Raw genomic sequence first — 15,715 nt, 5'->3', positions numbered from 1 at the left:
TACAGTGAGACAAAAAGATCTACTTCGACTACCTCAAATCACCCAAAGCATTCGAGTGCTGAATACATTTTCGCTCGCTCGCACGTTTCACACTCGTTAATCGAATGATCACTCGTAAATTACAATACAATCTCTCGTTACGTTGATTCTTCTCAAGAGGAGGCACTCGTAGGTCCATGTACTTGGAAATACATTGTGTAACTTCCAATTAGAAAGTTGTTGAGGCCAACAAAGAAAACTCAAAAATTATAAGTGCAATATTCACTGTGATATTCAAATTCAAAAATCGGAGAAAAGTTGGGAAAGGGCAGAACAAATGAGGAAAAGGAGCTTTTTCCAGCTAGATTTCGCTCTTCTTTCATTTTTGAATTTAAATACCTCAGCGAATATTGCTCTTAGAAGAGTGGAATTTTTTTTCCTGTTGGCTTTAGAAGACACAGGATAACAACTTTCTAATTAGAAGTTAGAGGAAAAGGGGACCGAATAAAATTTAGACTTTTTTTTATTTTGGGACACACTGTGTTTTCACTCTCAAAACTGGTACATGGTGAGTTCCGAACTCCTTTTGAACATTTTTTTAAACTGGAATCATACCTCTACGACGGACGGTTGATGAGATAAAGGCCACAATAGCACTCACATGTGAGACGCCTTGTATTGTGGTTTTAAAGACATTATTTCACTCAATTCTAAAGGATTCATTCTACTTGTGAAAATCTAAAAAACTTTGAATTGAAATACATCTAGTTTTCGAATGGAAAAAAAACTCTATTTAGATGTCTAGGAAATTGTAGACTGATTAAGCGAAAAATGGGTCTGAAACCATCACGCGGGCGCACAACAAGCTTTCATTAGCACAGAAAAGTATAATTAGGCCACAGAACTTCAACTGAAAACATTCGCTGGACCTTCTGAAATATCGGTGAAATGAAAATGTTAAAAAAAAAAAGAAGAGAAAATATATGTGTCACGTTTAGACGAGCAAAACCCATCATTTCCTCGGTGCGGGTACGGAAGCCTAACTGTATGTAGTTTGCAACAAAAATTGATGCAGTTGGTTCCAGACAGTTACTGAACCTGTAACGTGCAACAAAAAATGGGTGGTGTATACACCGTGACATGATCGTAACCTTTTCCCTTTCAGCGACGAACGCGGAAGCGTCATTGGTCTGGAATGGACCGGTCAGCCATTAATTTTTTGTCCATCATCGCGAAATTAATGGACCATGATGCTTAAAGCACATCTCATTTCTCTTTGTGTGGTCAAAAATACACAATGATCGCTCAAAATAAAGTACAGAAATTTTTATTCACATATATATTTCCAACTCTCCCTTATATACATATATAAAATGCGTACAATACCCTCGTACCCTTCGATCCGAAAAAGTGTACAGTGTATAAAATATTTGTGGTTGTCATGATAACGTTATAAAGGATTGGCGTGCCTAAAATAAACTCCGGGTGTGTCGCGATAACGTCTACGTTCTAGCATAGTCTGCCAATTGTCCACCGCCACCGTAACCAGATCCTCCGTAATATGGCCATCCATTGTACCCAGAATTGTGCCAATAATCGTTGTTATATCCTCCGTAGTAGTCGTAATAGTTCTGCCATCCGTGCCCGTAGTAAGGTTTCTTATAATACGAGGGCCAGTACACGCCTCGTTGATATCCGCCATATCCGCCGTATCCGCCGTAGTAGTCGTAATATTTCTGGTATGGCTTGTGGTGGTTATTGGTGATGAAAATTAGTGCCAGTGATTGAGCCGCTATGCATAACAGCAAGAACACCTGGAACGGCAAAAAACAGAATTACATTAGATATCATACCGTAAACAGAGAATTATAACATAAAACTGTAAGACCTATGAAAGTTTGGCCTCCTATGGTGCAGTGGTTTTCTAAACAACTTACAGAGAGGTGACCAATTCAACCGGTTTTACCAGTACAGTGGAACCTCCCTAATGCGTCCACCTAATGGACACCTCCCGTTAACAGACACTTCTCGGATTCCCGGTCCCGTGGAATAGTGCTTCAATCCCTTTACGATCAGGGACGAAATTGCGTCAAAACGCCATTGGAATAAATTCAATCCAGCTGACTGTTTCTTCAACCTCGTTTTTTCCTCATCGCGAAGGTATCGTAACCTTATGTGTTACAAAGATAAAAATTGCCGCTTTGGTGGTCGAGTGGTCACAGTGACGGGTTCGAGCCCCACCGTCACCACAGTGGTGGTCGGCTGAAGTTGGTTTTCTGTGGTTCCCAACTTCGAGGCGCAAATGCGAGCCGATCTCCCTGAGTCTCGCCACAGAGAGAAACAGTCCTACAAACACTACAAATATTCAGTCACTACACATCACTCACTTCACTTCTGAGATATAGATGGCAGCACTGAAAAATCATACACAACACTAGATACGCACTCAGACTGTTAGGTACACTTACACTTCCGGCAAAACTTACTAGGTAGTAAATTGCTAATGGCAATAAACCTGAGTTGTGCTCGGTTTGAAAAAAAAAAGAAGATAAAAATTGTGTGTGTGTGTCTGTTCCGACCCCCTCTCCCCGTTCTCCCACCACTTTTGTGATATATCAACGAGATAACGAGCAACTGAGATAACAATGGCAGTGATTCTCCTCAGCGTTTTTCCCTTCTCGTCCTCCACAGTCTCCCCTCCTTCCATACACACACACACACATGTAATGTAACTTTCTCAGAACTATAATCCTTCTATTATACAGCCAACTGTACATAGAAATGAGAAAGAGAACAAGTGTTTTTTTGTAATTCAAAAAACTACAAAACAAGTTTATATGTGAGGGCGAAAAAGCAAGGCACTGTATATACTATATAATACTTTCTTATGTAATTATCTACTTTCTGTACTATTCCTCTCCACTTTTTTTTTTGTTTTTTTCCCTGTCTTCCTTTTTTTGCGTTGAAGAAGGCTACCACATTTATCTCCTCTACGTCTAATACAGATCATTTAAATTTATACCCAACAGCTTAGGGGGCCATTCAAGTGTTTCGTAAGCAGATTTTCAGACATTTTTGACCCCTTTCCCCTTGTCAGCAAAAGTCAGCAAAACACTGACCCCCCCCCCCCCCCCCGTCAGCAGCTTAGCATATTTCATAACTTCAAAAAAAGGTGGTTGATGACGTAAGCAACCTTCAAACCCTCCTCCCCCTTGTCATCAAAAGTCATCAAATCCGAAACCTCTTCCCCCCTCGATGCTGACGTAATACTTGAATGACCCCCTATACGCGAAGCGGTTAATGTATTTCAATCCTCCCGTTAGCGGAAGTACTCTATTCCGGACAGTAAAATATCCGGCAAACTCTAATTTATTAATTTGTGGTAGTAAACCGAGAATTTATCATGTTCAATAAATATAACGTTTTATCTAAAGCCAGTGTTGGTAAATATGATAAATCCTCAATTAATGGCCCATAAACTAAGCATAGGCCTAGGTGGATTACTAGCTATGGTCCAGGATCGTGAATTCAAATGGTAAATGTTGGTTTTGTTTGCTGATACATGTGAAGAAAGCCAACTCTACAAGACTGATAATGTTGTTATGAATGTTTTTTTTATCTTCTTCACACTTATTATAATTTAATTTAATTTTTATTGCATAAATATGTGAAGTGCGCGTATCATGTACGGGTAAAGTAATTAACTGGTTTAAAGAAGAGAAGATAGGTCATAAGTTTTACCATGTCTATCAGACTTTTCAACTTTACATGAGAACTATGCATAATCGCCGGTAAAAGTGGAAAATATAGTGAAATTCAGTCAAACTTTCTTTATCGAGAGGATTGGTGATTATGCATAAGCACCGTGTACACTTTTACAGTAAAACGCATTTTAACATTAAAATCTATAGCAACCGATTGCACCCGAAGCCAAACGTCGCGTAGATGGGAAAGTAATGTAAATGAGATTTCACTGTTTATCGTACATCCCGATATACGGACACTCCCCATTGGTGGACATAACTTTTTATCCCATGGGTGTCCGTTATCGAGAAGTTCTAGTGTATTTACTTATTACTCTCTCGTTCTCAGTATATTTTTGAAGTACTTGTTTGGATGTCGTTAATAAACTCATACTACTATAATTTTAACTACTTGCAGGGTGTTCCAATTGATACGCTAGTAGATTGATGGAGATTCCGATAGAGATTATCGAGGTGAGAATTTTGATATGTAACAGGACAGTGTGGGGTGGGGAAGGTCTCTGAATACAGAATCATAGTGTATGGATTATCTGGATAATCATAGTCATAATTAAACTAGAGACCCCCTTCCCCGTAGTATGTATCCAGATGCTGGACTCGTTGACCTCTATCGGAATCTCCAGAAATCAGACGCTGCTTATTCATTGGGACATCCTGTATGTTGCCAATTTAACGCACGCATATAGTGTATAATAAATCTTTTTAGTCTGTTTACTATGCACCTTGTATATATGAATTTTGCTGTGCTAAATAATACACCCAGGACAAAAGGCAGCAATTTCCTCAGGCCGAAAGTTTTAGGAGGGGAAAACCATTTCAAAATTATCGAATTCTACAATGGAGGGTGGTGATAGAATCATGTTTGCCTCCCCTCCCTCAATAAAACTCATAGTTGTAGCTTTCCTGATAGGGACCCCGTTAATTTGCTGCCTAGCCTCACAATAACTGCACTCACAGGCATCGAAATAGAGGAAACATTGAAAGGTCAGTTCCATTGAAGGCCAAGTTCCCAGTTGGCCCGTATATACGGGACTCAAGGCCATGTCACGACGGGAAATGATGCAGTGCTTTGTATATTCATCAATTATTGGGGGGAGAGGCTCAACCCCCTCGTAAAATTTATTGAGGGGTTTCAAACAGCCTCAGCCTCTAGGTTCCGGTGCCTATGACTGCACTCAGTAATATTCTGCATCACAGAGCATTAGGTGCACAGTGCGTCACTTTCAAAATTAGGAAATATTTAATTTTCAATACAATGCATTACATTACAGTGAGACAAAAAGATTTACTTCGACTACCTCAAATCACCCAAAGCTTTCGAGTGCTGAATACATTTTTGCTCGCTCGCACGTTTCACACTCGTTAATCGAATGATCACTCGTAAATTACAATACAATCTCTCGTTACGTTGATTCTTCTCAAGAGGAGGCACTCGTAGGTACAGGTACTTTGGTCTGTGCCTGGTCCAGTGGTCATAGTGATGGACTCTCATCGCGAAGTCCCGGGTTCGAACCTGACTGGTGAAATTGGTTTTTTGTGGCTTCCAACTTCGAGGCGTGAATACGAGCGAATCTCCCCGTTAAAAAGTCTCGCCACAGAGAGCAACAGGCCTACGATGGTACAAATATTCAATCATCACAGTTCACTTCTAAAATATAGATGGCAGCACTGAAAAATCAGGCACAAAACTAGATACGCACTCAGACTGTTATGTACACACACTTACACTTCCGGCACAACTCACTAGGTATTAAATTGCCTATTTCGATAGACCTCTGTTTGAAAGAGAAAGATACTTTACACCACTTATTCAGGGTGTTTCTAGAATACATCGCCGAAGTGGAAGAACAATTCAGGAATGCGATAACAATCCAAAATCACACAGGAACATAGGCGCGCAATCGCCACCTGGAAGCAGCAGACGTCATTTAAAATACTACGTAATGCAAGGACGACGAAGAAAAATCCTTCTACAATAATTTAAATAATTTATTTAGGAACTATACTACTACAGTAGATGCTCAACGTTTTTTTTTTTCCAGCCGCACAAACAAGCACATTATATCGACGCTGCATAGACTGCCGCAACTTCCCAAAAATACCCGGTATATGACGCCCCCAGGTGTATTTACAAGTGTGGGACGCACGCACCTACGTTCCTGCATGATTTTGGATTGTTATCGTATGCCTGAATTGCCCTTTTATTTTGGGGCGAGATGTCTCTTCTTCTTTTTTTGAAACACCCTGTATAAAGAGAGACCGAGAGGGTAGAATATTAAATAATAGTCATAATAATTATAATTCCATGATAGGGCTTTACAGCAGGGCTTTTTCAAGAGCATCATGGGACCTTCGATCAAAGTGATTTTTCTAATCCCCCTCCCCTCCTCACTAGAAATGTCTGCCTACCAATTTGCACGCTTACTCTCGAAATTTTTAATCAATTCCCATTTTCATGAAGTTCCCCGGTGGGTCCATGCGATGAGATAGTAGATAGATAGATAGAACCGCTCACAACCCCGGACTCATGCAAAGCACCTTACTTCCGTTCACTATGTCTTGAGAAAATCTCGTGCAAAGACATTGTCAGCATTCCTCAGCTTTCTCCTCCTCCGACAATTGTCACAGGTGATTAAGAAGTTGGTGGAGATCTGGGTCTGAACTCAAATAATACCTCTAAATTATTATAAAAGTGTAACAAAAGATATTTTACAACATTCGAAAAAAACAACCAATAAGCTGATTGCTTAAATTCGATCGAATACAACCAATATGCTAATACCTGAATTTTTCAATTCCATAAAGAACTTCCATAAAACTTTTATATTGTAATGTCAGCCTTAGCCTTACGTTGATTTAGCGCTCTTATTCATAATATTTGCGTTGAAGCATAGATGGCGACACTAAACATAAATTCAAATGTCTATAACCGTTATTATACTATAAAAGTTTGATACAAATCTTTTACAAAACTTGAAGAAAACAACCAATGAGATTATAGGTTGCATTCTCTCGAAAGTTACCGAGACGCTTATTGGTTGTATTTTTCAAGTTTTATAAAAGAAGTTTTAATTAAACTTTTATAGTGTAATCCTGGCCTTACTGATTTTTTTATGTTTAAAATACAGATAATAGGCTAATACCAATGTCGTCAGAGCCTTGGGTGTTGTCGGCACTCAAGCACACAATTTTGTAGCACTGGGTTAAGCACTTTCCCCCCCCCCCTGCTCCAAAGTAAATTCATAAATCAAATCGTCTTACAATGAGCTCTACGGGTCTGAAACATTTCTTAATAATACGAAATATTGATGATCATTTTCCACACTTTACAGCAGGGGCGTAGCCAGAAATTTCGTTCGGGGGGGGACCAAAGTGACAGAACAATAGATTTGGCCATCTTTTTCCCTTTTTTCGGTCATTTTCTCACATTTCGGGGGGGGGGGGTCCCCCCCCCCTCCCCTGGCTACGCCCTTGCTTTACAGCATACAAAAATCCTTGGCTCATTAATAAATAAATTAACGAATCTGAAGGGGGGGGGGGGATCCGCCAAGTCGAGCAAAAAAATCTCGGCCGTAAACATCCTTTGCTGGAAGCAATTTGAAGTACTTTTGATACCCTCATATCTCCGTATTGAAGTTGCCCAGGGTTTCGTTATTTTGACACTGACTCACTCATCGATCGAGAAAAATCCCGGGCACTTCCAGCAGCCTTAGAAACATGAAATTCGGTATGAAGGTAGTGTTTTTCGGATACAAAGTAAGGAAAAATTAGAAAATATGGAAAATTCCTCTCGGGATCGGAAATCTTTGGCTACTTTTTGAAGGTGATTTTTCACGGAATTTTTTTAATTATTTGCCATAAATACCCTTAAAAACACCATATGATGGTCCCTGCTCATTAATATAACGTACCTACATACGTGTATTCCTTCGTTTCCTTTTGAGATTGAGATATAGCAACTTTAACTGCCTTTTGTCCATATTTCACAATTTTATACAATAAAACCTGTCAACAAGGGCCACTGACGGGACCAAAATTATAAGCCGTTCTGTTCATTACGAATATTTAATTGACTAAATACTTTAATAACTTTTAAATTTAATTTAAAAATTTCAATTTTTTTCTTTTTAAATTTTTAAAATTATTTAAAAATTTATAAATATCTGAAATATTATTTTAAATATTTGTTATTTTTTTAAATTTTTAATCTGTTAATTTTTTTAAACTTTAAAAAAAATACTTTTATTAAACAACGTTATCCACGTACGGTGTTCACTCAGGGCCGTTTGAAGACCCTAGCACTTGAATATTTTAGGTGGTTCCCCGATACCTACAAGTATATTTTACTCGATATTTAGTCTATAAACTTAAAAAAATGAAATTTTATATTTCAGAAGTGACTAATCTAAGGATGGGATTTCACTCTAAATGGTTTATGAAAGTTATTTTATAAAACTTGAAAAAAGCAACTAATAAATTGCAAGTGCAACCGATAAATTTATTAGTTGCTTTTTTAAAAGAATTATTATAAAATGTTTATAGTGTAATCCGTACTTGAGGCCGGGATTATACTATAAAGTTTTGTAAAAGATCTTTTATAAAAGTTAAAAAATTCAACCAATAGGCGCATCGGTTGCATTCAAGCAAATGCAACCGGTGATCTTAATGGTTGAATTTTTCACGTTTTATCAAAGAGCTTTTACAAAACTTTTATAGTGTAATCCCGGCCTAAGACAGAATTGTGATGTGAATATTTCTAAGCACAGACATTTTGAAAGTCCCAACCCCTCCCTTTTTTTATACTTCCAAATTCTTTGATATTTGCTGAATTTTTTTTTTTTTTTTTTGGAACATCGAATGTTTTGGATGTTTTTGGATTGGATTTTTCGAACATTGGATGCGTTTTTGGAATTTTCTTTCATATTTTTCCGAAAAGACAGATTTTTTTTCAAAATTTTTTGAAAATATTTTAAGATATTTTCTCCCATCGACTACTTGTGAGGATCGGAATGGAGGCATCTTTAGGCTCAATGATAAAAACCACCAAAGAATGCCTCTAGGCTGCCTATGGGCACTGAATCAGGGGTGAAGGAGAAAAATAATTACAAAAATTGCGAAAAAACAGTTTTTATGCACGAATTTCGAACTAAAGATGCGGGTGATTCGTCCGCATCTTCAGCGCTCGTTTGAAAGGGTATGCGGACCCGCGTCCGCATCCGCTCCGTGTGAAAGGGGCCTAACGCTGCTCGAGCGACTTCGATGGAAACATGCAAATGAGACGGTTATAAGAATTCACAACCAGTTTACCGTTGTGTATGTGGACCTGCTGCACTCTGCCGTTGCTGGATTTGTGACTCGCCTGCAATGTGCTATTCCCTGTGGTGGTGGTCATGTGGAACACATACTGCTGTAATAAACGATTTGGAGGCATTCTATTCGTTATTTGCTTATCTTTTCTTTGACCTGTGTACATCAGCGCCACCTGTCGGCTGTTTTTTTTTGTTTTTTCTGTCAAACTTCTGACATAATTATCATAATAAAATTTATAAGTTATGTCTATTATCTTTGTCCACGACTTTAGTAAATATTACTAATTCAACTGAGTTACGATGAAAAACCTGGACATATTTTTAAAATAAGGGTCGAGACAGAAAAATTACTTGAATACTATTTAAAATGAAAATTGTGCAGCCACCGTTTACTTTACATTGTATGATGAAACAATGTATAAAATTTAATTTAAAAAAAACGATGTCCAAAAAGTGCGCAACGTCAAACGAAAGAGGACTACGGCACTTACAAAAAAGAAGTGAGATCCCAATATATAAGATACAGATCAAAATATTCCATGTAAAAATGAAACCAAGTGTCGGGATTCTTTACACGTAAAAAGATGTGATACCTGAAGTGGAGCCAAATCTAATGCGGTTATTAACTGCGACACTTTGATTCACAAAATCACTGCAAGAGAGACTCTACACCTTTAATTGAAGAACATTTTGGGACTTGGCAATTACACAGCACGAGAATATGTTGGCCACGTTATATTGTTCACGTCATTAATAAAATTCCATCAAATGCTGTTCATGAAAGGATATGTGTATTTACAGCGTTGACTTAATTTTACGTAACATGGCAAGGTGTAATACGTGCTGCTTGATTGTCAATTCCGAAAATGCGCTTCAACTAAAGGTGTAGAGCCTTCGAATGATTTGTGAATCAAAGTGTCACAGTTAATAACAGCATTTGGCTTGACCTACAGCAGATATCACAGCCTTTTTACGGGTGAAGAATGTTGGGACTTGGCTTCACTTTTTTGCATGAAATGTTTTATGATGTGATTATATACTTTTAGAAATAGACGGTTTTTTCTCAGCCCAATGTATCAAGGAAATTGATTTTTTTTTTTTTGGATTTTTTTTATGCGCGTCTCCGCCGGGACGCGAACCCAGACTCTCTTTCATACCTCGCAAGCATGCTACCATCTACACTGCAATCGACAGGACCCTGCCTTCCTTATTTCACGCACTGTGGTGTAAGGAGCTGAAGTAGAGGCATTAGTAGCTCTACAGCAGCAAATGGCCCCTCAGGTGGGATGGTAGAGATAGACGGCTTTTTCTCAGCCCAACGTATCAAGCTGAGGTGAACTCGGTATGCAAGAGGGCCTTTGTTCGAGTCCGGGTGGAGTAAGATGGCTTTTTTCTTTCCGAGTTCACCTCTGCATAAAAAATGTAGAAAATATCTGTTTCCCGGATATATATTTTTTATCATCATATTTAACAAAATAATACAAATTTATTTATAAAAAAATTAATAACTATCGATTAGTAATAATAATAATTTAAAAAGCTCACAATGAAATTTAAAATAACAAATATACAAATTAACGACACTCACCACAAGTTGTTTCATGGTGGACATTCGTTATATCGCGAGCACTACTTTCTACAACGCTTTTACTAAAAGACTAATTTGTGACTCAAAAAATAAAAACCACGAATCGTTTTTATATTGGCACGTGTTTATTTGTTGTTGCTTCTATTTTTTTAAAGGAGACAAAGTAAAACAACTCCCACATACTTTTTTGTTTCAGTATGGACGCTTTTTTTTTGTTTTGTCGATTTTAGGTTTCTTTTGGAAAAAAAAATAACTGAATAAGTAAAACAAAACGAAATTCGGGTGTTGCTTTACCCGAAAGAGAGAAGATTAAACGGTAACCTACTTCAATTATTACGACGTCGTAGTTTTCAAGTTGTTACACAACATGCTAATCTAATGAAATTCTGGGAATTTCCGTAAAAGTTGTGTGTTTTTTCTGTGCGCGTGTTCTCTTTTCATTTTTTTTTTTTTTTTTTTTGTATTCCGCTAAAATTGAAAATATTTTGAATACTTTAAAATCCTAAAAAATATATATAAAACACTAATAAATACTAATAGTAAGTGAGCTGAAGCCTAAATTGCATTTTATGAACTAGCCCTGCCTTCAGATGTGTACAACAGGAGTTCGACAAAGTACTGCTCACTAAAAATTGGCTGGGGTAGATGCATAGACTCCCATAAGCTAGTCTATAGACTCCCATAAGCTTCCCCGTGGTTTGTTGGGTTTACATGTATAAGAGGTGTGTCAATAAAGGATAAGAAATTTTTTACAGCCGATGCTGTACTCTGAGTCAGTATATATCAAATCAATTAAAATGATTTTAGAAAATGTGAATTCGATAAGTTGTGGCTTACTTATCATAGTCCGAAGGAGGTGAAGTATCACAGTTCAAGATCGCTGAATAATCTCACTGCATTTTATTGTCTAAGCCCATGATTTTCATATCCAATTAGAGAATCTAACTGTGAATTATCTGAGTTAATGATTGGCAAATATATGTGGAACACTTGACCTAATGGCTGCAACAGAGTATATATATGTTTATGCCAATGAATTCAATGCGATATACATTTACATACAATTACACACATTTGCATACAAGGTTAAATGCAATAAATACGTGTAGAAGTGTTCAGTGTATATGCAATACTACATACAATCGATCCTCCCGACAATCACCGTGGGTCTATTCTTGGCTAGAGTTCAGTGATCTTCTTTCTTGGGGGGATTTTAGGCACGGCCGTTTTTCAATATTATGGGTCGTGACCAGGGCCGTCATTTCAACTTTTTCCGGGGGGGAAAATATATATATAATTAATATATATATTATATAATAATATATATAATATTAATATATATATATATTTGTATAAATATACATCATTTTTAGTGTATTTTCGAAAGCCAGGAGAGGGCAACGGCCCCTCCCTGCCCCCCCCCCTAAATGACGGGCCTGGTCGTGACGTGTTCTGGGCTCCATATGTCAGAGAGAATCTGGAGAGCTCCTCGAGCTGGAAGTAACAGCTTGCATATTTGCATACTTCCATTCGACAGACATCGTTCCTATCTTGTCATGTAGGCTCCCCTATAGATATGAGGTCCCCGGGTCTATGCCCACGGGTTAAGATTGCCCAGGGTCTATGGACAGCTCTGCCGGATTCTGAAAGAGTAGTGTTTTCTCTCACCATTATTTCACTTGGAAGGTATTTCTTCAGAACTCTCAGTGCTCTTGCCGCTCGGTGCTCCGTGCCCTTCACTCTTGTTTGGGCAACCCTTTCATCTCGTGGTTCCCTTAGAATATCTCAGTGTTACAAGGGGCCATATGGGCCCAGGTTGTAAAGAACTGCCCTAACTAATGCATACCTGCAATTTATTGCGGATTCCGAACGGCAGGCTTGTTTTTCATACTCATCGAGAGGTTGGTGCGCTAACCCCTCGATGGGGCACTCCCTGCGGTAGTAATTTTTTCTGCGGTCATGACACCATTTTTGTTGTACCCCTATCTCAGGAAGGTTTTCTGACAAGGACGAACCGGGTATCGAACTCGCGACACCTCTAAACATCCTTTGGTACTTTATCTTATCGACCTGGGCTACCGCGCCCCTTAGAACTGACATCAATATTTCAAGACGAGAGCTCCTCGAGAAATATTTTTGACCAGTATTTTACTTTCTGAAATCTTGCAACTCTAGTCGTGACCTTCGAATCTTAAGATTTTCTAATCCTCCAAAACATTTTAATTAGACATTTATAAATGCCTTTTTCCTTAATTAAAGGACTTGGTTGAATGGAGCGCCGTTTTTATGAAGTGACCTTAAAAATTTACGGGGCACCCTGTATTTCAAAGTAGATTTAGTCTTAAATTTTTTTTATTTGATTAAAATTAGTAGAATAAACTCTAAAAACTATCCGAATAACCTTACATAGCAATTAAGATGCTTTTTTTTTTTTCATTTCTCATTTTATAATCGATGTTACTATGAAAGCGAATTTGAATCTCTTGCCAAAACACAATGGATTTGACCCTTCTAACTTTAGTGTCTTCACAACGTCACTGGACACGCTCCGACGATGATATGACGCAACTGAAATGTGACACGGCGCAATGATATGTTATTTTTCTGCCATAAAAATAAATGAATAAATAAATAAAGGTCTTAGGCTTCAACATACGAATGTCCTGTTGACCTTTTCCCTGAGAATCATATTTCAAGGACGACAGAGTTGTTGTTTTTTTTATATATACGTTTTCGGAAATGATAATAGCATGATTCCAAACTAACTAACCGTGTGATGCCTCGATCCCTATCCTACGGGATTTCTAACCTTAAAGCCATCACCGGGAAACACATTTTCAATATGTTTAAAATGCAAAATGAAATAGTATACACACACACATATGTGCATCGCATGCACATTCCATAGTTTCCAAACGTTTCAGAGATAGTAAGACATTCAACCAAAAAAAATATGTATAAGCATGCGCATCCCATACACATTCCAAAATGTCCAAACATTTCAGCGATAGAAATACAAACAAATGTGCGTACATCAGATAAACCAGTCATCAGGTGCAATACACTACCCAAGGCCGTGGCGGAAGGGGGGGGGGCTTGGGGATCTGGTCCCTCCCCCGGAAAGGTGAGGAAATGACCGAGAAAAGAGAAAAAGATGGCCAAATCTATTTTTCTCTCACATTGCCCTCCCCCCCCCCCCCGAACGAAATTTCTGGCTACGGGCCTGACACTACCAGAGAGATCTATGCAATATATAACTACAGAGGTTATTTTTAATTCCGTTCACATTATCAGTCTATTCTGTAGCAGGGATTTACTTCGAGTAACAGGCGGTTGAGTCAACACCTTCTATAGCAGATAGCCTAAGCGCGAAGCTCGTGACGTCACTGAAGTCGTCCATTTCACCTATACTCATTGAATATACTGCAAAAAAAGGTAAAGATATCGCATGCATCGGTCTGCTTTACCAATGGCAACAGGTGAAATGGACGACTTCAGTGACGTCAAAGCTTCGCGCGGAGGCTTTCTGCTATAGAAGGTGTTGGTTTAGAAGTGTGATAAGATTGAAGTCGAAGGATATGTCTGAATCTAGCTAGAGGTAGACCAGCAGAAGGCCTAATTATGGTATGCCACATATGCATATGGATCTCCATAGAATTTATAAGGTTTGCCATCTTTTTGGTGAGGGGACTTCGGATCTAATGACTTGTTTCTTCCATATGTTTATGTAAGATGGATTTTTACCTGTGGAAAATGAACGTTGCTGGTGTACGGGCAATGTGCGAAATAGTGCAAAAAAATAGTAGCCAATTCCCAATACACAAAGAATATCAAAAAGGGTTTTTAGGATTAAAAAAAACCAATTCAATCCTCTTCAATCCCTTCTGTGTCTGAAACGTTTGTAAAGCTTCAGCGGGCGATTCGTGGCATAGGTAAAACAACTTCATCACCAATGAGAATATCACAATGAAAAATGTACATATTTTCAGTGATATGCTTTCGTGCAGCGCCCTTTATTCACAAAAATTTTAACTAATTTTTTTCCGCACAAAAAAAGGACACCTCTTCGCAAGAATAGCTTTATCGCAACCCGTGTTCAAATTCTCCGATTCCTTCGATTTTTATGAATTTTTAAACTGTTCACGAATGTATAGGACACCCCGCATTAACGGCCATAAAATGGGATCAAAATACACATTGACCTCGTATAATTTAATTTTTTTATGTAGAGAATTCGCAAAACTGTTTCTGCATCGGGCCGCGAACTGACAAACTCGGACACTGACTATGTGGTTTTTAACACTTTACCCGGCACAGCAGAAATCCCTAAACCCTCTGTAAAATGCCATATCTTTTTTATTATTATTATTGAGTAGACTTTCTTCCGATTTTCAGCTGATGCAAAGTAATTGAGATACGAAAAGATGAGCCATTGAGTAATGAGCTTCACATAATATCTAGGCTGGTCATTGCTAAAATAAAAGGCCTTTAACAGCGAGTTATCTCGTCCATATCGGTGAGAGGGTTGAACAAGGCTTCTCAAGAAAATAGGTTGAACAATTTTTTTTTCTCAGATGACTTCACAATGATTTTTCAGTAATCGTTTACCTGACAATGAAATTCTGTATCCTCAATGCACTTGATGCACATGCACATCGGTGTGTAAGTAAAAAATAAATAGTAGTAAGACCTCCCGAAGGGACCACCTCCATATAGAGTCCATTTTTTTCTTGCCTGAAAATTTTCCCCGTATGTTATTCACCTCTCTCTATATTAATGAGCCACCCCTCCTAAAGAAATCGTTTTTGAGCAGTGATATGATCCTCTTAGAGAGGTTTCACCGAATTATTATTATATTTTTAATTGCTATAAATTCTAATACAATAATTTATAATAATTTAAAGTTCTTCAGATTGAGTTTTTTCAAAGTTAAAAATTAATAAATAATAATCTTGGTGAAATATTTCGTGATTATATGATGAGTTGATCGGGTACGCAAGAGAATTTACGGGGCGTGGGTGACTTGAACTCGTGCTGACCCGGATGAACATGGAAGACAAAGAAAATGAGCGTTC

At 38.1% G+C, this 15,715-nt stretch overlaps 1 protein-coding gene across 1 annotated transcript; it reads right to left on the bottom strand.

The window, feature by feature from the left end:
• Positions 1-1,290: 1,290 nt before the first annotated feature.
• LOC149090346 (uncharacterized) lies at positions 1,291-10,737 on the bottom strand. Its single transcript, XM_089235963.1, has 2 exons — positions 10,641-10,737; positions 1,291-1,793 (listed from the first exon to the last, which is right to left on the bottom strand). Exons 1-2 carry the CDS (start codon positions 10,662-10,664, stop codon positions 1,482-1,484), a joined length of 336 nt encoding a protein of 111 aa, XP_089092089.1. The 5' UTR covers positions 10,665-10,737; the 3' UTR covers positions 1,291-1,481.
• Positions 10,738-15,715: the final 4,978 nt, after the last annotated feature.

Source organism: Pholcus phalangioides, unplaced genomic scaffold (assembly GCF_987345545.1).
Source record: "Pholcus phalangioides strain wild (caught in Gottingen) unplaced genomic scaffold, Ppha-v1.0 ptg000001l_1, whole genome shotgun sequence".
In the NCBI taxonomy this organism is placed as follows: domain Eukaryota; kingdom Metazoa; phylum Arthropoda; class Arachnida; order Araneae; family Pholcidae; genus Pholcus; species Pholcus phalangioides.
This window is presented reverse-complemented; position numbering and strand designations above follow the sequence as displayed.